This window comes from Echinops telfairi, unplaced genomic scaffold (assembly GCF_000313985.2).
Source record: "Echinops telfairi isolate 266 unplaced genomic scaffold, ASM31398v2 ScPeMD7_7468;HRSCAF=8506_0, whole genome shotgun sequence".
NCBI lineage: Eukaryota > Metazoa > Chordata > Mammalia > Afrosoricida > Tenrecidae > Echinops > Echinops telfairi.
Window position 1 is genome coordinate 54,264,742 of NW_022111369.1, and position 24,615 is coordinate 54,289,356.

Consider the following 24,615-nt stretch of genomic DNA (forward strand, 5'->3'; position numbering starts at 1 on the left):
TGTTTTGAGAATGATGTACAAATGCGCTTTACACAATTGATGTGTGTATGGATTGCAATAACAGTTGTATGAGCCCCTAATAAAATGTTTTTTTAAAAAAAAGAAGAAGACGAGGAGGCTGGCGCAGGAGCCGGGGAGTTGCTTTCTGTCGTACGCAGGGTTGCTCTGAGGTGGCACCTGCTAACAAGAAGGCATTTTCAGATCGTCTCAATAGCAACAGAGTGGTGGCTGTTGTTTTTCTTGGGGCAGGGGCTGGTTTATACAGATATGCCACTTCCTTTTTTTTCTCTTTCGGTTTTAATTTGATCGGTTACCTCCCTCCCTAGGTTACAGGTAGGGTGGTTACGGCCCAGGCCTTCTCTTGTCCATTAGAAGATTATTTTGCTATTGGTCTCTTTGTTGAAGTTGAATGCATTTTTGGCTTCGACTTGTTTGGCTTGTCAACAAAATGGATCCAAATTTTATATCCTTGTTTTTAGATTACTTGCATGCAAGAAATTTATCCTTAGATAGTAGACATTAAATTGGATATTATCTAAAAAACTTTATACAATTTTGAAGGCCCCTTTTAGCCATCAGTACCCACCAGGCCTGAGATGGATGTGGGCTTCTTTTGTTTTTCTCCCTAAATTTTATTTTGTTATTATTGAGAATATTCAAGTTTCCACACTTGTACAATGCTGTGACACAGATTACAGTCTTCACGTTGTGCAGCCACTTTTCGATTCTGAGTGACCCTCCTTCATGAACTGAAACCCACTGCCCCTTAAGGTTCCTGTCCACTCTTTCCTGTTGTGTGCTTGATTTGAGCTCATAAAGATATTTCTTAAAATAGCACAATGCTTGGGCAGATTTTTAATCTTTTAGTCTAGTTCAACTAAACTATTGTTTGGTTTTCAGAAAACTTCAGGGATAGTTTTGGTTTCAGGTAATGATAATAGTTTTAGGGTCTCATCCTCCCTCCATAGCTCCAGAAAGTCTAGAGTCTATGGAAATTTGAATTTCTGTTTTACATATTCCCCCCTTTGATCAGGAGTCTTCTAGAGAATCTTTGATCACAGTGTTTAGTCATGGCAGCTGGGCACATCTAGTTCTGGTCTAATGGCAAAGGAGGCAGTCATTCATAGAGGCAATTAGCCATTCATTCCCTGTCCTCCTCCTCCTCCCCCTCCTCCTCACTCTTCAGTTGCTCCAGGTAAAGACCAATGGTGCCTTAGGTGGCCACTTGCAAGCTTTTAAGGCCCCAGGCATGATGGAGTGAACTAAAAGCCAACATTTTATTTTAAACACATTAATGATTTTTATATAACACACCTAACTTCATCTCATGGCTGCTATCCAATCCACTTTGACTCGTGGAGACCCGATAAAGCAAGGTAGAATTGCCCTTGTGGATTTCTGAGACGGTAACTGTTTACCAGCGTAGAAAGCCGTATCTTTTCCCATGGAGTGACTGGTGGTTTTGAACTGCTGACCTTGCTCATATTTTGACAATGTATGCAAGTATAGCAATTTTTGGATTACAGTTTTATGTTCCTTATTTAGCTGCTTTGATCATGGAAGCCTCTTGTTAATAAAGGGAAGGGCAGTTTTTTTGTTACAAGGTTGTTATGCCTAGTAGAGTTTAAAGATGGAGAACTTGGGATGTACAATAAATTATGAAGAAATATAAATTGTTTAAACTTTTCATTTATATTCTGGGAAGGGTGGCTTAAACACTTGATTCTTGTTTCTGTTGAAATGGTTGGTAGAACAGAATGGATGCAAACTTAGGCGTAAGTTTCTTTCTCCAAGAGAAACTAAGCTGCTCTAACCATGACCTGGTTTGTGTCCACTGTAGGCTTAGTCCGCCTGTTCTTCCGCTCTGCTCCTTAAAGGAAATACATCTGTCCTCTGATAAATTTTTCCGAATGGAGCCATCTGAAGTTACCAATGGTTGTTTCCTCTCCATTCTGACCAGGGAGGTAAGGAAAACAGACCCTTTACAACCGTGTGGGCATCTGGTAGTGACGTGCTTGTTACAAAAATAGTTAGCACCTGAGAAAGAATCATTCTTGTGTGTCAAATCATCCACCGTCTTTCCATTTCTCCGGGGTGCTCCTCCATTGCTTGTCCTCCCCAAGCAGTTTGTTAACGTGCAGGGCATTTCTCCTGGTCCGCCCGTGGGAAGGGAATGGCAGACATGCTGCTGCTCTGACAGACCTGCCTCTTCAGCGAGGTTTACAGAGGGGGAAGTTCAAATCCCAAAGAATGCCACCCATTGAGGCTTATGAGATCTTTCTGGGCCGACCTTGTAAAATCGATTTCGCCTCCTGTAGCCAGCACACTGCTTTTAGAAGGCCTTGAGAAGCCTGTGCCCTATCCGCACTGGCAGTGAAGGACTCCCCTTCAGCACCTGCTTCTTTCCTTGCAGCGGGACCCCTCGGAGACCGTGTCTGTGAAAGACGTGCTGGCCCGGGCCGCCGCCAAGGGCCTCCTGGACGGGCTCGAGCTGACCAAGTCCTCCAAACGGGAGAAGAAGAAGAAACGGTCCAAGACGTCCTTGCCCAAAGCGGCAATGAACGACAGCTGCATCCAAGTGAGAATCGCCGAGTTCCTGAACCGAGAAATGCAAGGGAACGCGAACGCCCCCGAGACGTCGCCCCCCAAACCGGCTCTCCCGCAGAAAAGCGCGGCTCCCGTGGGCGGCCCCCCGCAGGCCAGAAAGCCCACCAAGCCGGGCGCCCACCCCCTGGTGCCCGTGTACCTGAAGAACGCCTCGCCCTCCAGGCCGGGCGAGCGGCCCCCCCAGTTCAGCCGGCCGCGCCCCGAGGACAAGCTGGTGGCCCTGAAGCCCGTGGAGATCCTTCTGCCGCCGGTCATGTTGCCGTTCTCCAGCCCCTCGGGCCTCCGGCCGACCCAGCACTGCTGCTATCGCTGGGTGGCACCCAGGCCCCTGGTGACCACCTTCCTGCCCGCAGCTTCCATCCCCCGCAGAAGGGACAAACCCAAAGAGAACCTGCCCTCCTCCCTACTCAGGCGACCTCGGCCCTGGCTCTGACTGCCCCTCCCCCTGCCTGTCCCCACCAGGGTCAAGGGCAGTCCACTGCTTTTTCAAAGCCTGACATTTCACTGAAGGTTCCACAGCCCTACCCAAGACCGCTCTCTCCGGCAGGTCACTTACCCGCTCCTCCCTGACCTTGCGTCCGGGGCACTCGGGCCAGCGAGAAATGAATGGCAACCTAGCTCAAGCCAGGCAAGTCGGGGCTCCGGGCTCATCGGTTCAAGAAGGTCGTTTGCACTCACTCTGTTCTCCGTTTTTAGAGCTGTCTCATTCCTGTCAATTTGCAGTCGGCACCTGACACCAGTTTTTAAAGCGAGCTAGCTGCAGCTACACCCCCCACGGCCCCGCCTCCCCCAGCCAATAGATGAGAAAGCAGATTGCGGAGCTGTTGCCCGTCCTTTCCCTCCTACTTCAGGTAGCTCCTCCCCAGCCACAGTGGAACCTTCTCAGCCACTGCTAGCAAGGCCGATTAGCCTTTCAATGGGACGCGAGGTTGAGCATGAGCTGCAAAGCAGGTGTGCCAAAGTGGCAGGTGCAGGTGCGGTAGCGCGGCTGTGCGTAGCTCACAGGGTGAAGGTGACCTCTCTCCGGAGGAGCTTCCAGGTGCCTGAGTAGATCAACTCTCCCTCCCGACCATGTCTGCCCCTTACTGTTGTAAAAAGATGACCTAAAGCCAATTTCCACCTAAATATTAGTACTTCTGAGGAAGAGGCAACACTGTTGAACCCACGTGACAAACTGTTGAAGAAAGTCATAAGAATTCTGATATGATATGAAAGACTAGGTGAGATAGCAAAATCAAGTCAGTTCAAATTGCAAATAGTCATCATTTTGGCAAATCATCTTTGATGTGCAATCTATTAAAATATATTGTAGCACTATGTTAATTATATTAAAAGTCAATCCACCTTCAAAGTACTTTTAATTGCCTACTAAGAATGTATGATCATCATTCCTTTTTCCATCAGGCCACAGAAATTGTTCGACATGGAACCAAGTAATAGCTGGAAACCGGTTTGTCTGTTTTCAATGTTCTTAAACACATTGTTTTTAATGTTTTTTGGTGTTTGTTTTTTAATGTCCTAAACACATTGGCAAGGCTCACCAGTTTCAGAATTCAGTTGGCAGTGTGTAAATTCCTGAATGTTCAATTCAGGTGCCCTGATTTTAGTAAAATATTATCTTCTGCAAAATGAAGGCTTAGCTATATTTCAGCTCCAATATAATATTGTTTCCTCACTTGGAGAGTTAAAAAAAGACGAATGGTGAATTCCACTTTAATAGCAAATTATTTTTAGTTGAAGATTTACATTTCTAGGTAAAATGTGTCAGGGAAGGAAGCCAGACTTTAAATATTTGAACTAAGCCTCTTTATTTTCAATCCCCAAAGAATTATTTTTATATGTGACTTATGGTTTCTAACAAACCCCCCAGAATACTACAGTTTAAATGTTCATTTTATTTTACTACTGATTGCAGAATTTGAAAACTATGTACCCTTTTGCTCCATCTCATCTTCTTATTCCCATCAACTCAAATATCTAGTTGGCTAGAATGTTCCTGGCCTCTGGGAGACTGGTATAGTCTAATTCCACATTGCTCAAGTAAGGCATTTCACATCCCTGGAATAGTGCCTTCCTTACCTGCCCCAAGTTTAAATACTCCATTTCCTAAAAGCAGCAAGTCTGAGGTTTTTATTAAAAGTGTATTCTGTGAAGTTGTAACAAGAAAACTCATTTTTATTTTCCAATCACGATAGCAACATACAATGACTGTCATGTGACGCTTAAACTGTTTTCAGTCTAACATGCGTTTTGACACGGAATTATCTTTAGACGTTTATGGAGGATTCTGAATTAAATCATTCCTTAATTGAGCCTGCGGTTCGAGAATGTACTGATAAGGACCTAAGTAATTATATATGCACTCTGGTAGACTGAAAAGGGGAAAAAATACTTTGGTTAAAAATAATGAGAATTCTAGTGAAGACTATGGCTTGTCAAGTTCTGAAAGGAAACCAGACCTCACACCTGCCGTAGCCCTAGAAAGGGGGCTGCGTGGCTGAAGAGCCCAGGAGCCAGCCGGACTCTGCGCACCAACACATCAGGACCAGGGACTGCTCTGCGGCCACACTGTGCAGTAACTCCCACTACGGCTAACGTCTCATTTGAGGTAGGTCATATTTGAAAAATCAAATGGCTCGTGTAGAGGAGACACAGGTACTCTTATTTTGAGTCCTTGCATGCATGAAAGGGATCTCAGATCAACGAGCCGAGCGTTTTATGCAGCTAAGTTTATTCTTACAACAGATTACATTTCAATATGTAAGGTGGTCAACATCAAAAACGGGCCAAAGAGGAAAGCAAACCCGCTCCCCCTCCCCCCAACCCAAACAGCTGCTTTGGATGGTTGAGAGTCCTCTGATTGGTCCCATGTGAGCACGTGCCTTTCCCCAAGTAGAAATAAACTACCCGTTGCCTCACTGGCTGTGAACCCACATCAGCCACGCATTAACCTGGCATCTGGGAAGCTCATAAACTGTGCTAGTACCAGTTAGGGAAATGTTTTCTCATGTTGCTTATGAAACCTAGAATTTGTCTCAAGTGTTACGAAACATGTGTCACAGAGGTAGGGGAGGAAGGAAAGGAAGCATGACTGTTTCTAGCAAGTGCCCCAGGAGCCCGGGTGACGCCACCGTGAAGCGTTGGGCAAGGTCAGCCACCAGCCACCCAACGGGAGACAGATGTGACAAGTCCGCCTCCCTAAAGATGACCACTTTGGAAGCTCTGAAGGGCAGTTCTACTCTGTCCTGGAGGGCGGCTAGGAGCCAGAAGAGACTCAAGGGCAGTGGGCTGGGTTTCGTAAGTGACCGTGTGCTGCAGAAGAGTATTATAACTGGCCATCTTACGAGCAGAAAGTGAATCTCAAATAAAGTAGCAGTGCCAACAGTTTATCACCAAGAACTTGTTTTAATGGCAATGAATCTAAGGTCCCTTCATGCGATCTGACAGACAAACCGACCCAAACCACCCCGCAAAACTCAGTGTTCCTAGTCAGCTGTGGGTGATCTTATATCCAGGTGGAAACCCAGGGCAGGAGGCCATGTCTGTCTCTTTCACATGGAGTCTCGTGTGGCGGGGAAGCTGTGACAGTGAGGCACCCGGCAGTGCTTTCAGCTGCAAAGGAAAGGGCCGAGCCCCAGGCGTGTGGACTGATGCCCTGACGCCGACAAGGAGCGCGTGCGAGAGCTGGCAGGTCTGCATCTACCTAGTGGCTTTTAAAAAATAAAGAGAACTTTACACCTTTTACCTCCTCTTCTACATATTCCAATAAAAATGTGATTACAAATCATTACAAAAACCACCTTTTAGGCAACATAGATAAGAGTTCACTGAGATTACTTAGACCTGGATACGCTGCGAGAGACTATCCGGTCAAGACCATACATTGACACAATAATGCTGTATATTTCAGTAAAAATAGAATAAATAAAATAAAAATATTTTAAGCTGTATTTAACAGGTTAATTAAAAAAACCGATAAAGACATACAAGGCATAGTGAACATGGCTGCCGGTTTACAGAACCACGGATACAGAGAATGCATAGATCCTGACACGTCACGACAAGACCGGGTTGGAGCAGGGGCCCCCTGTCACAGACACAGGTCACACATGCTCCCATATGTACTTTTTGGCCATGGCAGAGAGGGCTGAACATATACTGTGGAACATTAACTAATTTTACAAAATAAATTTGCATTTCATATGCAAAGCTATTTTTAACACAAAGTAGGTGCAGTAGAGTTTTCAATATGTAAAGGCTATCATTCATCTTAATGCATCCTATAATTGCATATATAAATCAGTTTGCTACTTAAAGCTAGCTCAGTACTCTTGATCCCGAAAACAAACAAACATAGGCCTTACAAAAGATGACCCGGGGTGGGTGGGTGGGGGGGAGGCAGAGGTGTCCAATACAAACACGGATGCTTTGCTCCGAATTACGAAGGCTAGGACGTGAACGTCTTCCATGGGCACTCCGGGTAAAAGGTCTTCACGGGTGGATTTTGAACAGCTTTTCACAGGGCACACAGCGGGGCTTTCCTTAACACAAACACTGGCTATTTCAGAGACCAATGCCTTTGGCTCTTGAGCACGATGCCATGCTACAGCGGCAAACCATCGACATGCCCGGATGGATAACCACAAGAGCCGACGGTTAAGAGTGGTCTCCGAGAAAGGCCTAGCCATCGACTTACACTGAAAACCCTACGGAGCACCCCTCACCTCTGATACCCAATGGGGCCACCATGAGCTGGGAGTGCCTGGTGTACCAGTGGGGACCCCCGCCCCTCCCTGGAAACAGATGATGTGTGTGTATGTGTAGGGAGTGTGTCAAGGGGAGAGCAGGCAGGAGCATACCGCCTTATGCTCTCTGGCAGCCAGATACTGTGAGCGGACACTACCCCAGGTTGAACAGGCTGCACTGACTAGAGGCGCCTGTCCTCTCAAACACACTGGGGCTGAAGGAGTGCGGTGGCTTTAATGAGGACCACGGCACGGCTCCCCACTGGAGAGAATGCTCCGCTTGCCTGATGATGGATGCTTCCACGCCTTCTCTGTTCTACCGCTGCCCAGAGTCATTCTGGGAAGGCTTCTGAGACGGCTGTGGAAGCAGCCAGGCACATTCCGAACTGGAAGTTGGGACACTTGGGTCCTGGCCAGGGCCCTCACATTAATGAGCTCTTGGGTCAAATGGCTTAGCCTCAGGGCCCTCCGTGTTTTCATTTCTCCCCTTCTCTACCCGCTAAGGCTCAAACGTGGTAACGAACATGGAAACCATTTCGATGCGGGCATAGCACTGTGTAAATGCAAAGCCTTCCTTTTACATAACGGGATGTTTCAGAACATTTGACACTAAACAGTGAAGACATGATATTTAAGTTGATCTCCTTAGCAACTTAATTTTCAAACGACGTCAACAAGAGCCTAAATTAGTTTCATCTTGACAGCTAAGTTTTCATTCTCTACAAAGAAGCAAGAAAAAAATGCAGCTTTGGGGGACACGTGTTAAAGAGTCCGTTGTTCCTATGCATATTTTGTTCCGATACGAAATTTCAAAACCTCGAAAATAAAATGAAAATGATACAGATTTAAAAATATATCCTAACGAGAGTCCAACAAATTCGGATATTAAACACCTCAATTCAAGGAAGGTTCAACCGGATGGAGTTTGTAGCTATGGACTATACACGAAGGGCAGGCAGCTTTCTGGGCAAAATGCACGGTACTGAGCGAGTGCCGCATCCTTACAGGTGGTCTAACAAAGAGAAAATGCGGTGGTGGATTTCGAAAATAACGGCGCATGATGGGAGCATCCTGGACAGCTCCTCAACGCTCAACTGTGTCTCCGCGAATGGTCCACAGGAAGCCTGGAAGCTTCACTGGAATGTTGTCCTTGTAGAGAATGGCCATAGTGAATTCTACTTCTCTAGCTGCATCGTATAATATAAGGCAGAAGTTGAAATACATCCCACCCGAAATGCATGATGCTTTTGTCAATTTCTTCCTTTTTCTTAAAAAATAATCCGTTTGAAACCTAACTGTTCAGAAAGGCTATTTTCTGTGGTTTTAATTCCTCAAATGTAGCAGGTTCCCGCCCCCCCTCCATTTTGAAGTTTTACACTCCCACCCGGACCCCGCCATCCGACAAGGCGCTGAAGATGTGAATGGGTGTCTGTGCGCCCATGAGCTCGCCCAGGAAGGCTGCCGGTCGTCGGTTTCTCTCTAGAGGCTGGCAGCCAATTTGCATTTTGTCAACCCCTGGATTCACGCTGATGAAAAAACGAAACCCAAACCTGGTCATCCTACTCTGAAAGCAACGGCAAAATCAGCGTGCGGACCATGGCGCCGCCGAAGACGGGACAGGGCAGAGCGCCGTGGGGGTGGGAGGGTCACTTGTGCCAGGTCTGAGGGCAGAAGCCGGCCGTCACCCTGCCAAGGCCTCTCCATCAGTTCCCGGGGTGCGCCATGCGCGTCTCTGTAAGTCACACTATTTACAGTAAGAAAAAGACCTTCCACCACTCGTGAGGTCACTTGCTGACGGCAGAAAAAAATGACTTCATGCGCCTTTTCATATCACGTGATGGTGGCTAGGAGACAGAGAGAGAGAGAGAAGAGAGCGAGAGAACATGCTTGTCTAACACTGTTTTTGTTAGGATCATTCTCTGAAGGTCAAGCACCTGCCGGGGGTGGAAGGCCAGGCATGAGTTTGTCTTCTTTCCTGGAGCTGGTCCGTCTTCAGGTGCCCACCGCGGGGCCCTTCCACACCTGCAGCTACGGCATTTCTGGGACCGGACGTTTCTGTTTCAAAGTGTCAATGAGGGAGAGGACCCCTCGCTTTACATTGGTTGTGACTCTTCTGGTCATTGAGTCCGCTGGTGGAGGAGGTGGCCGGACTTTCTGTGACGGCGGCCTGGCCACCAAGCACTTCTGGTATCGTAACTGAAACGAGACGAAAGATGCCCGTGGGTGTTAATACCGCCCCATCCTTTAATCAACTGCACGTAGACATTTCTTCCTACAAGTCACAAAACCCAGCTCCTACGTTGGCAACCACAAGGTCAGCAGTTCAAGACCAGGCAAGGCTCTCGACTCCAGGAAAGAGTTTGTCTCTGAACCCCCGGGGCAGTTCCACCCTCCCCTGCATCGGGGCACTTAGGGTTGGAATCCACTCGATGGCAGGGGGTCTGAAACACAAATCCAAGGGTCGATCTTATTTTTGTTTGTTTTTTACAACGTGTCTTTTTACATTCTTTTAAGGGATTGTTAGGCTTCGCAAGGTGCTCAGGCTGTGGACTCCTTTCCTTCCGTCCTGACCAGCCTCTGCCTGTTCCTGGGTCAGGCGACAAGCACACTGCTTCGCCACCATGGAGACGTGGGAGAGACAGGCCTCATCAGGCGTTTCTCCAGTCACTTGGGCCTAGACCAGTGCTCATGGCCAGCTGAGCGGCCACCCAGTGTCGCAAGGGCCCAGTCTGACTCGTGGAGGTACCGCTTGTGAGCCCTTGACTCCAGCTTAGCCCATGTCTCTGGGCCTGCGTTTCTTCACCATGAGGTGGTCCTGGGACAGCTTTTCCAGAGAGCTGAGGACTCAGGAAGGGCCGGCTCTGGGCTGCCTGAGACAGGCCGGCACACACGGGCACTGGTGTCACGAGAGAGGGACTGAACATTCCAGGATGCATTTTGTTTACAAGTCTAAATCCTAAGCAAAACACCCCCCCTGAAATGCTATTAGCATCGTCACCACGGAGAATTTCTGTCCTTCAGAAAGAAGTGCCCCCATCGGCTTCTGCTTTCATAGGAAACATTTTTTTTTTAATGAGAAGATTAAAGTTCATCAAATGACTTTCTAATCCAAACACTTTTAAATAACACATGGCTGCTTTATAACAATTAGCTGAGCTATCAGAAGCTCCCTAGTGCTGCTGGGGAAATGTGCTGACTGCCCCCCTTAACCAGCATGAAGGGTCTCTAGTTAGACTGGGGCTAGGGAAACGGTCGGCTCTGTTCCACTGTTCTGTCAGACCTGGATTCCACAAAACTAGCTACTTTCAGCTCCTTCCGTCTTCCCCGTGTACAGCATCTCTGTACAGCGTCTCGTCTCGCGGGGTCTACACCACAACCAGGAACAGGCAAAGCTAAAGCACACCAGCTTCTACACGGGCAGGCGGGCCAGACCTAGTGCCTGACTTGGAATCTCAGTTGTTACTTATGCACATCCGTGCAGTGTGAGCCAAAAATGCCCTGATGGATGGACTGACGGACCCATCTCGGGCCTGGTCAAGTCCCGCCAACCTATCTTTGCTGGGCCTATTGCCAGGCGGTTGCAAGACATGAGCTTAACCATTAACACAGAAGCAGGTTAACAGTGGAAACTGCAACACGTACAGGTTCAGAGAAGCAGGTCACGTAGCATCCAGAGGTTTGGGAATGCTGGGTTTGTGTGGAGGACAGGACCCAGGGGTTTGGGAATGCTGGGTCTGTGTGGAGATCAGGACCCAGGGGTTGGGAATGCTGGGTCTGCGTGGAGAGCAGGAGCCAGGGTGGGAGCAGCCTGCCCCTGCCATGTTGGCTGTGTGGAAACCACAGGGAACAAATGAAGAAACATTGTTTCCGAGAGTCTGGGAACCAGAAAACATGCTGTAGCCAGTCGAAAAGCTAATTATTTAATTGCCACCTACCTTTAAAAGGAATAATTGAGGCTGGAAACCCTTCATTTGATGACTACAGCCATCTGTCAGGACCCACTGCAATTGCACGAGACACCTCCCTCCCACCGCCATCTCTGCGTGACTGAGCATGCCCGCGGTCTATTTTCATTCCAGGGTCTCTCAGCGACCTGTCGGAGCAGCCCCCTCCCCACCACAGTGCTGTCACCCCTGCGCCCCCAGCCCGACTCCCCTACACTCGGGGCATTCGAGTTAGAGTCCTGGCTTCCCCTCAGACCAGCAAAGGGCCGTGGGAAGAAAGGAACAAGGCCCTGCGCCGGGCCTCTGTGAACGACTCCACACTCGGTCCTCCCCGGCCCTCCCTCCATCCCGGGGGCGTCCTGTAGAATGCCCGCCTCTGCCTCTCCTTTCCCGGGGCCTTGCCCAGCCGGCACTTCCTGTGGGTAAAAAGCCGAGGACCCTCGCAACTTCGCCTCCATGCACCCATTGCCTTCAAGCAGGTTCTGAGCCACTGTGAACCTTCTCTCAGGACGGGGGAGCACTGCAAATCCCCAGGCGAGCCGTGGCTCTCTCTGTTTCTTCCTCAGCCTGGCTGGCAGCTCTGAACTGTCGGCTGACCACACGGCTACAAGCCCACCGCTGAACCCACCATGCCACGGGCCCTTTCCTCTGCGGAAGCCTCCCAGTTTGGGGGGTTCTCTATGCCTCCTGGCTCCTCCTCTAGGCTCTCCACTATTTCAGGGTGCCTGGAGGGCATGTATGGGCCCCACTTCCAGCTTGACCAGCTCTCTCCCTCAGCCCCCAAGGGCGCACTGAAGGTGGGGATGGGAATGTGATGGGTTGCGTGGACCCCCCTGCCGTGACAAAGGCCCATAAGAGCCGGGTCAGAGTGCTGCATCTTAAAAGCACTCAGCGGACTGCAAACAGCCCCAACTCGTGCCTGACCCACGTTCTCCGATCGCACAGGGGCACGGGGAGAGGGAGGATCGCCAATCCTCACGGGGCCTGTTTTCAACCTCATTCCTCGTTCTCTTGTGAGCTGAACTGTGTGTCCCGGCCCCCCAACAACCAACAGTGGGACCCTAACCCCGCAGATTGAACTTTGGCATCCTCCCCGACAGGTGTGTGGGAGTCCTGACTCTTTTCCCCATCGGACAGGCTTCTGCGTGGAAATCGGGTTTTCTGTTCTCGCAGGGTGGCCAGCCCAGCGTAGGTCCTGAGTGATTAAACATAGCGCAGACGGGCAGCCTGTCCCACAGGCAGGGGAAGGGCAGATGCCACACAGGGGTCAGCTACACACCAAGGAGCCAAAGGCCAGGTGTGGGTTCTGAGGTCCCAGCACTGTGGGAGGCGGCTTGGTTCCCCCGGCCACTCGCCAGTGGTGTTTGTGACCCAGCAGGCTCCTTCGGGGGAGTTTCCTTGCGTCCCCTACTGCTTTTGTTGTTTTTTCAAAAATGTATTTATTAAAGGCCATTTTATTGGGGGGCCTTACAGCTCTTATCACAATCCATACATCAATTGTATCAAGCATATTTGTACGTATGTCGCCATCATTATTTTCTAAACATGTACTTTCTCTTGAGCCCTTAGTATCAGCTTCTCTTTTTCCCTCCCTCCCCACTCCCCAACTCATGAACCCTTGATAAATTGTAAATTATTATTATTTTCATATCTCACTTCCCCTGTGGTCCCTCTTGTTCATCCCCCTGGGGGGGGGTGTCCATCATTGCGATCATTCCCCCCTTCCCTCTGCCCTAGATGTTTAACCCTCTTGCACAGGACAGCCTCAGGGTCTGATAAAGCGAGGTGCTCCTGGGATCGCTTCATCCTGCCCTCAGGAGCACAGGCGTCAGCGAGGGGAGCACCAGGCTAGCAAGTGGCTTCTTGTCTCCTTGTGAAGCGGTCACCCTGGCCTGACTCGCCAGAGCTACTCACCATGCAGGCCGCCTGGACGGCTTCGGACACGTTCCCCGCGTTCGGCTCGCACCAGAACACATGGCACTCGAAGCGCTGGCTCCCGGTGTCCATGATGAAGGCAAAGGTGTGGATGTCCTTCCCGACGCCCATGAAAGACAGGAAGCGCACGCGACACTCCACCAGGATTTCCTCTTCCTTCTGCAGGAGAGACTGCTCAGGGCCAGCCGGGGGACCGCAGGAACGGACGGACGGGGTCGGCCCACCCCAGGGAGCTGGCGGGAGACTGAAGGGCATGTGTCTGGGCTGGCTAATGCTGAGGGAATGCTTCACAGGCAGTGCACACGTGAGAGAATAAAGACCCTGTGGAGGAATGGGTGATGCTGGCGGAGAACCGGGGAGAACCGTGCGTGGATGGGCGGGGCCTGGGAAAGCCTGTTCCTTCTGCTGCAGAGGGCTCCGCACACACTTCGGACACGCTGTCCCGGGAGACCAGTCCCTGGAGAAGGACGTCGTGCGGGACAGTGTAGAGGGGCGGTGGGGACGAACGACAGAAACCATGGGTGAAGGGAAATAGCGGTTGGTGTCAGACATGAAAATAATAATAATTTATCATTTATCAAGGGGTCATGAGGGTGGGAGGGTGGGGGAAGAGGGAAAAAAAGAGAAGCCGATACCAAGGGCTCAAACGGGAATAAAATGTTTAGAAAGTGGTGATGGCACCCTATGTACAAATGTGCTTGACGCAATGGGTGCATGGGTTATGATAATAGCCATAAGAGCCCCAATAAGGAACCGATCACAATGATCGGGACAGAACCCCCTCCCAGGGGGACGGACAACAGAAACCATGGGGGAAGGGAGACAGCGGTCAGTGTGAGACAGGAACAAAAAGGATAAATGATCAAGGGTTCATGAGGGAGCGAGGGTAGAAGAGGGAGGGGGAAAGGAGCTGATACCAAGGGCTCAAGTAGAAAGAAACTGTTTTGAAAATGATGATGGCAACCTGGGGACAAATGCGCTTGATGGGCTGGACTTACGTATGGACTGTGGCAAGAGCTCGAAGAGCCCAATAAAATGATTTTTTTAAGTGGAGGCAGAGGCAGAGGAGGGGACCCTGCCTGCGACGGTGGAGTCAGTGCCGGCAGGACTGGCTGACACCGGCAGCGACGTCGCAGGACGGCAGCCTTTCAGTCTGCTGCGTGCAGGGCGGCGGTGGGTCAGGCCGACTTGCCGGCCTGGTGTGAGGGTCCTGAGGGTTTTTCAGGAGGTGAGCTCAAGGGAAAGTGGGGGTGGAGGGGTGGCGCTCACAAAACGAGCACCCAGCCGAGGGAGGCGAGGGCGGGGCCTGCGGTGAGAACCAAAGACTACCCTGCGTGCCAGGCTGGGTGGGGCCGCAGGGCAGCCCCACTCCTCTTTGGCAGGAGACCTGGGCCTGAAGGGGAAGGGCCAGCAAGAACTCAAAGAGGCGGCGGGGAGGAAAGCCACCCTGCCCAGGTTTGGATCCTGGCCCTGCCATGTGTGATCTCAGGACATGTTCTTGGGACGACTCTCGTGCCTCACTCTCCTCTGGCTTGTTTGGGGTGAGGCTCCCCAGCTGAGCAACGGCCTCGCCCCCGCTCACAGGACCACCCACAGAACCGTCCAGAAGAGGGGTACCCCCTGCGGTGACCCCGGAGTGTGGAGTCACGCTGGCCTGGAAACCCAGAGCCATCCGTGAGCTGTAGTCCACCAACCTCCTCCTCGGGCATGCCTATGACGCCAGTCTCTCGAGCACAAGAGGAGCAAACAGGGGAGTGAGAACAGACCCCCCCTGCCCCCCCGAGTCCAGAGCCAGGCTGAGGACGGCAGGGTCAGGGGGTGACACCAGGTTTCTGACATGGGGCCCATTTTAAGATGAGGTCGGCACAATTCCCCAGACGGTAAGGCTTGGCAAAGCTTCTAAGCTCGGGGAAGGTTCGGGGAAGGTTCCTGAAGGCAAATACTGTGCGTGCCGGCAGGGGGCCGGGGCTGGTGGGGGGCACTGATGCACCGAAGAGTCCGCCTCACCTTTTCACTGATGACGGTCACCGTGGCGTCAGCCACATTCATATTCACCGACGGCCAGTCCTCCTTGCCGGATGAGGTCATGAGACTTTCTATGGCACTGTTCAGAGTATCCATGCCTGCAGATGGACGGATGGGAAGGGGGGCTTGAGAGAGGTCTCGGAGACCTTTATCACTATCCAACCTGGCAGGCCCCAATCACGTAGTCCCAGCAGCCCCTGGGGCCTTGTCCCCTAGCACCAGAGGTCCAGGAAAGCTGCCGGGACACAGCTGTGCCTTCAAGGGCTTTTCTGATGGGAGCCCAAAGCGTCCGTCCCCATGTCGTGCACAAGGAAAGCTGCACCAGACAGAAGGGTGGAGGGAACCCCTCTAGGGACTTGGAGTGCGTGATGTCACTTCCAATCACGGCGCCCTGGTCATCTCTGTCCAGACACAGGCCGGTGTGTGACCCGGAGGGGGCCTGGCAGCCAACTCTATCTGCTGCTGAGCAACCGCCTTGGGACAGAAGACCCAGAAGGGGCCAGCACCTGCTTTCTCTTACTGCGGTATTGAAACACGACCACTTTTGCACGGTGTGCGGTTCAGACAGGGCCTTTTTCCTGGGCTTTCCCCATAGCCTCTTTTCTTGAATGGCCACATTTCCCAGTTCCTCTTGACCCTCAGCATGGCCAGCAACTGCGAGCTCATGGCAGTGTGCACCCCATCTGGGTTCCAGACTGTTGGAGAAGGCAGCTGCCCAGAACGAAGGGCCCCGTCCCACATCCAGAACAGCACAGAGGAACCCGTGCCCGTCTCAAAGTCCCCGCAGTCTCCAGGTACGAACAGGTTAACACCTGGCTGCTACCTGCAATGCTGGAGGGTCAAGTCTATCCAGAGGCACCGCCAAAAGGAAGCTTGGTGACCTACTGCTGCAAAACCAGCCCGGGACCGTGGAGCAGAGTTTCACTCTGACATGCTTGGGGTCACGAGTTGGGGATCAACTTGGCAGCAACTGTTTTCTGTGGTCGGTCATCTGGGGATCAGGGGCCAGGCTGGTTATCAGGCTGGCTGACTGCTCTTCTGCTCACGATGGCTTACATGCTCTCAGAGGACGGGGCAGTGGAAGGGCCTGACGAAAGGAGACCCGCCCTCTCGGTAGGACCAACGCTTCCCACGAGAGAACATACACACACGTGTGTACACACACACACACACACACACAACACACACACACACGTGGGCCCGGGCTGGTGGGGCGGGGCAACGGGACTGTGTACATACCGACGGGCCTGTCGACAGGCAGCATGCCCAAGTACTGCACGTGGAACTTCTGCACCAGCTCCGTCTTTGGCGTTGGGAAATCTACTACGGGGCACAAAAAGCAGCACATCTTGCTCAGTGGCTCCCAAGCTGGGGCCAAAGCACAGCCACCTCCCCCTCGGTGCCACCTGAGAAGCTCAGGACACCCCCTGCATCACAATGTCCCTACGAGAACAGCATCTCGTATTCCAGGGGGCCTCGGGGAGCCCCCAGCCAAACTCCCACCCAGCGGCTGTCCTGTCCGGGGAGGGGAGCGCTTGCAAGCTGCAGCTGCCACGTTGAGGTGGGTCCAGCGACAACTGTTGAGTGTCCTTGCTCCGTGTGGCCGAGGCCTGGGGGACACTGGAGCGCATCACACTGGTGCGCGCAATAATGCCTACAAATTACCCTCTTTCCTCGGCCGACAGCAGCAGAAGATATCTCCGACTCAGGAGAAGTCAGGCCGGAGCGGTGGTCAGAGGCAAGGAGGACGAGACTGTGCGTCCTACCCTTTGGAAATGCTGTCAGGAGGGAGCAGCCCTGGAGGACGTCATGCTTGGTGACGCAGAGGGGCAGCGAGAAAGAGGGAGGCCCTGGAGAGATGACTGACAGGGGCTGCACCGGTGGGCTCAACTGTGAATGGACTAGACCGTGCTTGGTTCTCTTGTACACAGGGTTGCTACGGGCACGCACGGGCTCCAAGGCGCCCCCTCGACGTGGGGTCCTGTGCCGCTGCAGAACCCGGAGGGCGTGCTCATCAGAGGTTAGCAGGATGGAGAACAGAAGCTGCCGAGACCCTCCGGGTCTGCACCAGGACGGGCAGGACCACAAAGAACAGCGTGCCCGTCCCGCCCCTACCTTGCAGAGGGACTTCGAGGTTCACGTTGGTCCTCTCGTGTAAGGAGCTGCAGGCCAGGGCTTTGGCATTCTTCCGTTCGGCCATAATCTGAAGACAAAGAGCACATGGCCTTTGGTGCACAGAGGCAGGAGGCTCTGCGTCCCCGCAAGTCTGGAGCCAGCGATGGAACTGGTTTCGCTCTGTTTAACTGAGCATCAGTCTACTGCCTGATTCCCCGGATTAACTGAGCATTAGTTAGTCTACCTGTCTGATTCCCCAGTTTACCTGAGCATTAGTTAGTCTGCCGCCTGATCCCCCAGTTTACCTGAGCATTAGTTAGTCTGCTGCCTGGTTCCCCAGTTTACCTGAGCATTAGTTAGTCTGCTGCCTGATCCCCCAGTTTACCTGAGCATTAGTTAGTCTATTGTCTGATCCCCCAGTTTACCTGAGCATTAGTTAGTCTATTGTCTGGTTCCCCAGTTTACCTGAGCATTAGTCTATTGTCTGGTTCCCCAGTTTACCTGAGCATCAGTTAGTCCACAGACTGATTTCCTGGCCCCTATATCTCTGTGAACACACCGTGCTCATCGTCTCCATGGATATACCCTGCATAGGATTACCCCATGGACCAATGGCACTTCTTCCACCCACGAGGAAGGCTTAGTGCCCGGGAGAGGGCTTTATACTTGACAAAGTCGAGGGTCAGCATAAAAAAAGAAAGAGAAAGGAAGCCCTGTCCACGAGACGGTAAAAACAAAACAACTCAAACGCACCACCACTGAGTGGATTCCAGCTCAGAGACCCTATAGGGCCCTATGGAACTGCCCTTACGGCTTTCTGAGACTGTAACTTTTTTTTTGTTGGTCTTTTTCTTCTTCTAACCCTAACCTGAGACTGTAACTTCTTACAGGAGCACAAAACCCCATCTTCCTCCCGGGGAGGAGCAGCTGGTAGCTTTGAACTGCTGGCCTTGCAGTAGCAGCCCACTAACTGCACTCGCCACCAGGGCTCCCTCTGCACGGTGGAAGAGTGGATCGTTCCTCGTCCTGCAACCACGTACGGTCACCACGCATCAGAGCCCATGCAATGCTCCCAGGCCTTTCCATCCACGTGGTCTCTCGTCCACTGGAGATGCATGTAGGGCGTCTCCACTCCTGCTGACTGGCCAGTTGGACAGCGTTGTGGCTCTGGGGCCCGGAAGAAGGCCACTCACCCGTGACACCCCACACCGGCCCCCAGGCTTAAGCTTTCCATGCCTGTTGGGACTGAGGCTGCTTTCCACGCATGCCCCAGGGGTCCACAGACACTCATCACATCTCATATCAGCTCTGCACATGGTGCAGGAGGCCGCAGGGTTTCTTCCGTGGCACAGAGGGTTGCTGTCCAACGCCCCCACCCCGCCCCCTTACTTCTGTGCTCCAGGGTCGACGGTAGTGGGCTGAGCCCACAGCCTGCCAGCTCTACCCTAGGTCAGTGTCCCCGCCCTCCCGCCCTCCCTTCACCTGCTGCAGAGGTGGCGAGAAAGGACCCCCAAGGCCAGGCCCACCTCACCTTGGAACAGATTTCGTGGAGACTTGTGGCGATGGCTTTTGCTGGTGTGTCACATCGAAATACATGACATTTCAGAATCCTGGTGTCTCTGTCTCTTGCTACGTAAGCAAAATCCCTGCACACAGAAGACATGTCCTCGAGTTAGAGGAGGTCGGTTTTCCGGACACGCAACCCTCACGCCAGGGACATTAGCGTGTGTGGGAGTGTGTGTGTGTGCACGCGATGGTGGGGTCGTTAAGAAAGAGCCCCACATTCCCACAGCGCCCTTACGCCCACGGAGGAACAGGCTGACATGGGTGTCGGATGGATTCGGGGCCGAGGGAGGTGGCGGCAGTGCCCTTCAAGCCCAGCCTGCCCATCTCTCAGCATGAGTTCAGCCCAAGCCTCCCTTCCAGGGGTGCAGCAGACACCCCAATGTGAACATCATGATGGTGACAGGACAGACAGAGCGCAGACTGCAGATGAGCGTGGAGACAGAACAACAGACACAACAGACGCGGGGCGGGGGGAGGGGGGCAGCTGAAGCAAAAACAACGGGGTGGGCGTGGGGGGAATCAAGCCTTCGCCCTCGGGCAACCACAGCGGCCCCTCACCAGCCTGGGGCCCACTTAGGGCCTTTGACTGTGCAACACCCTGATGCGACGCTCTCACGTGGCACTGCCCGCTGCTCACCTGCACACAGAAGCGGGTGGGGTGGAGGAACACATTGTGTGCTGGATGGTGGCATCCGCTTTACTGACAAAAAGGCGGCTGACTGGGACATGGCCTGGCTTCAGAAAACCCAGGCACTCTAACTACAATCCTCACTGCTGAGATTGGAGCACAGGGCTTTAAGGGTCAAGGTGCTCAGGACAGACACTGCCCACCTGGTGATGCGCTGCAGCGATTTCTTCGCGTCTGATGCTAAGCAGTTGGGATGAGAGGGTGTCTTTGATTTGTCTCCATGAAGAGAAGAACTGGTAGCTTCCGACCCCCGCACCCCCATCCCAGACGATGCTTCTCCTCAGACACCCTGAGGTGCTGTCTTGGGAGGACACAAGAGGCCTGCCCGGGAAGAGTGCAGGGTTCAGGATAGGGAGACCTGGTGAGAGGGAGGCTGGCCAGAACTGATGGCATCCCATCAACTGGCTATGTCACAGGCAACTCCATGGTGGGTGGGGGTCCTGCAGCCCAGCCTCCAGGGCCGGGGACAGCTCTACTAGCCTGCCCCACAGGCACTGTCAGCTCCACGCGTCCCCATGGTGGGTGGGGGTCCTGCAGCCCCGCCTCCAGGGCGGGGGACAGCTCTACTAGCCTGCCCCACAGGCACTGTCAGCTCGACGCGCCCAACACCGGACGGACATGGTGATAGGCTCTCCTCTCTCCAACCTCCTCCTTCCACTCTCAGCTGCCGGCTCAGGGCTCCTGGGGGCCCTTCACTCCCGACTACTTTTTGCCCGAGAGGTTTGAAACACAGACAAGCACTTTGGGCTCATCATATGTTGGATTTTGGATGAATTTTTTGGTTGTTGCATTTTTAGAAACCTTTTATTGTGGCTAAATTGTTCACACTCTGTGACAGACTCTCGGTGATGGGCCCCATAGGGGGGGAGGTCTCGACCCGCAGTTGAAGCAGCTCTGTACTAGCTCCCTTGGCATCATCCGAGGGATTACTGGCGGCCTCTCCACTCCCCACAGGTGGTAGTTCGAGGCCTTTATGGGTGAGGTCCAACTGTCGAGCAGGCCTCCAGTGAGTGGGGTGACCTTCTTGTGAAGAAACTGGGTTTTCGTCTCCCTGATTCGAGAGATGACTCCCAGGGTGGAGGCACCTGGAAACGTGGCCGGAAAGCCTCTACTGACACTCTCTGCCCTCTGCGTGGGCTTGGGGTCATTCTTATTCCTTGGGCTCTGTCGGTAGGGGTAGGGCTGGAGTCCAGCGGTCAATCAGGGTCACAGCCTGAGCAGGCCTTGTGTGCGTGTGGCCTTCTTGTCTTCATCTTCCTGTCACGTTCTCGCCGACTTTGGATCCACGTGACCTTGACCCACTGGCCTCTGACCTTCCTGTCTCGGGCCTGCAGCTACTCCAGTCTGAAGAAGGCCCTGGCCTGCATTGGACATAAGGACTGGAGTCGGACTGGACTGGGATGCGTTCTTCATAGAACGCTCTTGTGGTTATACATACCCATGTCACTAGATTTGTTTCTCTAGACAACCTGATCTAACACACCACTTTGGATGTATTTTACTCCCTATACTACCAGGTGTTCTAGGCAAACTCCCCCTCAACCCCCATGTCATCTCCTCCTGACTGCCCGTTTGGGACTCGGCTGGCGCCGGCCACCTTTGATCCATGTGGTTCAGCACTCCATACATGAACGCAGCTCCTTAGGAGTCTGTCGTCCCCAGGTGAGGTGGGACTTATCTCCAACACCTAGCCCAGACCTGGTGGAGACAAACCAAAAACCAAACCCACTGCCCCCAGGTGAGTCCTGACCCAGCCACCCGACAGAGGGCTGCCCAGGCTGTACCTCTTTACAGGAGTCGGTCGTTCTCCTACACAGCGGCTGATGGGTTTGAACTGCCCACCTTAGGGTCAGCAGCCCACCCTTTAACCAACAGCCCATTCCAATAAAAGTCATTGACCGAGGGCTCTCTCCTCTCTAAGCAAAGGGCCTGCAGCACACACCCATGTCCTGTCAGGGAAGCCAAGCCTTCGGCAGCTGGCAGACAGGTTGTGTGAGGGTTGAGTTGAATACGGTCGGGGCTCTTGAGAGGCAAGCACTCAAACTAGCCTGAAGTTCACTGCCAGCAAGTCAATTCTGACTCACAGTGATCCCATGGGATAGAGTTCTTCTGCCCCGTGGGTCTGAGACTGCGACTCCTTATGAGCACAGAAAGTCTCATCTTCTCCCCTGTGGACCGGCTGGTGGCTCCAAACGGCTGACCGTGGTTAGTAGCCCAACGTGTAACCACTACACCACCACCCAACACAGGGGAGTCTTATTCCACACTGGGTACTCTGAGGCTCCTCTCCCTTCACGTCAACCACTACCAAGGCTACATATTTCCTTAAAACAAACCAACAGCAGCAGCACACGAAGGGCAGGGCCTCACTCTAAGAGCCCAGCTCCAGGGAAGCCCTGCTTCTCCCCGCCCCCCGCCCCCGAATACTTTTCTAGATGATAATAGAATACTCACAAAGTCTCGCCACATAAAACTCTTTTTCCAAATGCCCATGTACAGCTGGAATGTTTTTGAGGAAAGCCTCTTCGGCAAAGCTTCCAGTGACCACCTGGGTAAAGCCCCAAGACCTGGTTGGATTTCAAGAGTCCCAAACTTCTTTCTTCCAAGCCTCTCCAGCATTGTCCCTCCAACGGAAGAGTTCTCCCGCTTCTTCTCCAGAGAGGGATGGACAAGCACACTCCTTCGTCTCTTCTCTCACTTGGTGACTGTGGTAGTTACATCATCTATTGTCAATTTGAGGATTAAGACTGAAGGGGTAGAGTTCAGCCTGTCAATCAGGTGGCAGCTTGATGACCTCATTTGGAGGCGCTAAGGAGATACATAGCTCACTTGAGGTGGGACACATGCTCACTTCCTGGGAGACATGGCAGCTGACAAGACACATGGAACTATGCTAGTGCCCTGAGCTGGAGGAGCCCTGTGGAGACCCCTGCCAGCGCTGAGCCCTGTGGAGACCCGTACAAGCGTCACTGATTTCGATTCTCTGGAGAATCCAACCTAATGCACAGTGGGCTGCCAGTTGAGCTGATCCTGACTCGTGGGGACCCCATAAATGCAGAGTTGAACTACTTCCACAGGTTTCCGAGGCCTGCCTGCAGAAACAGATTGCCAGGCCTTTCCTCCGAGGTGCCTCCGCGTGGTTCTGAGTAGCAGTGCTTCGCCATTTTTGGCCATTCAGGGTCCCCTGATCATGCAGGCAGGCCCACTGCAATCACAGGGGTCTGTATCAGAGGCAAGAGGGCTAGTCAGGAGACCCAAAGACAGAGCACGGATCGAGGTGGACTCTGCGATTTGAAGATGGGAAGCTTCTGGCTTTGAATGTGGAGGAAGGTTCACAAACCACGGAATGCAGGCAGCCTCTGTCTCGAAGGAAGCAGCCCTACCAGCCCCCTGGGGTCAATCCGTCAGACTGTTCAGACCTCGGGGCGCCACGTCTATTTGATAACACACGTGTGCTTGGTTTTAAGCCACCGTGTCTGTGGGGCTGTGTTGTGGCACTGGCAGCCCCCTGGGGTTAATCCGTCAGACTGTTCAGACCTCGGGCCGCCACGTCTATTTGATAACAAACGTGAGCTTGGTTTTAAGGCACCGTGTCTGTGGGGCTGTGTTGTGGCACTGGCAGGACACCAACACAGCTGCCGTTTGGCTTGATATGCAAACGAAATGATGAAATGGCATTGAAAAAATATTTTTAAAAAGCTCAGCTCACTGCTACAAACCAGCTCCTGAGCCTCTCGAGTGCCAGGCTCTAGGCAAACACAGACAAGGTTCTTGCCTGAGGAGGCCAGTGTGCGCTGCCATCAAAGCCGGCTCTTTAAGCCGTGGTGCCATAGTGGTCACACGTGGGGCTGCTAACTGCAAGGCCAGCAGTTTGAAACCACCCGCAGTTCCACGGGACAAAGGTGAGGTTTTCTACCGTCTCACAAACCTACCTACGGGGGTGGTTCTACTGCAAGCTCATGAAGAGTTGGAATTGATTTGACGGCAGTGACTTGGGTCTGTGGTCAAATCAGGCTGGGACGGGCAGTAGAGAGTTCAAGAAACAATCTAATGAGCGTGAGCAACAGCAAGCAGGATAGGAAGCCCAGGGTGTCCAGAAGGGGCCCTCGCAGAGCAAAGGTTAAGTGCTCAGCTATTACACGAGCTATTAGTTGTTTGAAACCCCCCAGGGGCTCTGTGGGCAGAAGATCAGGCAATCTGCTTCGCTTAAGGTGGACCAGAAAGCCCCCTGCGGCAGCCCCCTGCTCCATCATGAGCCAAACATAGACTTAACCACACCCATCGAAGGTGGTACCACCATGTGGCCTGGAGACGCCGTGGGGGCAGGGACTGACTGCACAGCTTCTAGGAGCCCAGAATGGACTTGCAGAGATCCTTGGGAGCTGCCAGGAGCCGGGTTCTTATTCTGAGCTTTGGATAATGGCACCATCAGGCATGTGTTTTAGAAGGTTCTCTCGGGAGGAACACATTGGGTGCAAGGGCTACTGCTAGGGTCCCAGAGTGCCTGGGAGGCGCACGGCTGTGAAATCAAAGTTGGAGGTTCAAGGACACCTGAGCCCCTCAGAAGAAAGGGCTGTTGACCTACTTCCATTAAAGACTATACACAGCACAGGTCTACTCTGACATGCACGGGGTCGCCCTGTGGCCACTGGCATGGCCACCATCCAGTGAGAGAGGACGAGAGAGGTCCTTGCTAAGCTAGCAGCTGTGAGCGGAGGGTGGAGGAGCTGAGGTGTGGATGTGGCGCTGGCAGATGTGGTGCACGTGTCAGACAGGGAAGGCATGAAGAACAACAGCCCAGAGAGTCGCCACCAGGAGGCTGACACATCTCTTGGAGGAGGGAGAGCAGTTTGGTGAAGGAAGCTGGTGAACTCCCGGTCGGACAATTAAGTGTGAGGTGCTGTGTGGTGTGCCAGATGGTGAAGCCCACTGAGCGGGTGAACTCCAGCCTGGGGGTCTGGGCCGGAGGCGTAGATGGGGAGGCAGCCGG

General features: G+C 52.8%; 2 protein-coding genes across 4 annotated transcripts in view; one reads left to right on the forward strand and one right to left on the reverse strand.

Moving 5' to 3' along the window:
- Nucleotides 1-4,158, forward strand: part of NSUN7 (NOP2/Sun RNA methyltransferase family member 7) — a 63,036-nt gene extending 58,878 nt beyond the window's left edge. Inside the window, exons 10-11 of the mRNA XM_004703151.2 lie at nucleotides 1,841-1,964; nucleotides 2,414-4,158. Of these exons, the coding sequence (XP_004703208.1) occupies nucleotides 1,841-1,964; nucleotides 2,414-3,040 (751 nt within the window). The 3' untranslated portion in view covers nucleotides 3,041-4,158. The remainder of the gene's footprint in view (nucleotides 1-1,840; nucleotides 1,965-2,413) is intronic.
- A 1,163-nt stretch (nucleotides 4,159-5,321) lies between these two features.
- LOC101660991 (amyloid beta precursor protein binding family B member 2) overlaps nucleotides 5,322-24,615 on the reverse strand; it is a 70,296-nt gene continuing 51,002 nt past the window's right edge. The window contains exons 4-9 of one of the 3 annotated variants that reach the window (XM_045284298.1): nucleotides 18,903-19,017; nucleotides 17,372-17,459; nucleotides 16,496-16,576; nucleotides 15,239-15,354; nucleotides 13,211-13,390; nucleotides 5,322-9,548 (exon numbers count right to left, since the gene is read on the reverse strand). In XM_045284298.1, the coding sequence (XP_045140233.1) occupies nucleotides 9,381-9,548; nucleotides 13,211-13,390; nucleotides 15,239-15,354; nucleotides 16,496-16,576; nucleotides 17,372-17,459; nucleotides 18,903-19,017 (748 nt within the window). In that variant the 3' untranslated portion in view covers nucleotides 5,322-9,380. Of the gene's footprint in view, nucleotides 9,549-13,210; nucleotides 13,391-15,238; nucleotides 15,355-16,495; nucleotides 16,580-17,371; nucleotides 17,460-18,902; nucleotides 19,018-24,615 lie in introns of all 3 variants that reach the window. The other 2 variants (XM_045284299.1, XM_013004804.3) reach the window with 2 other exon arrangements.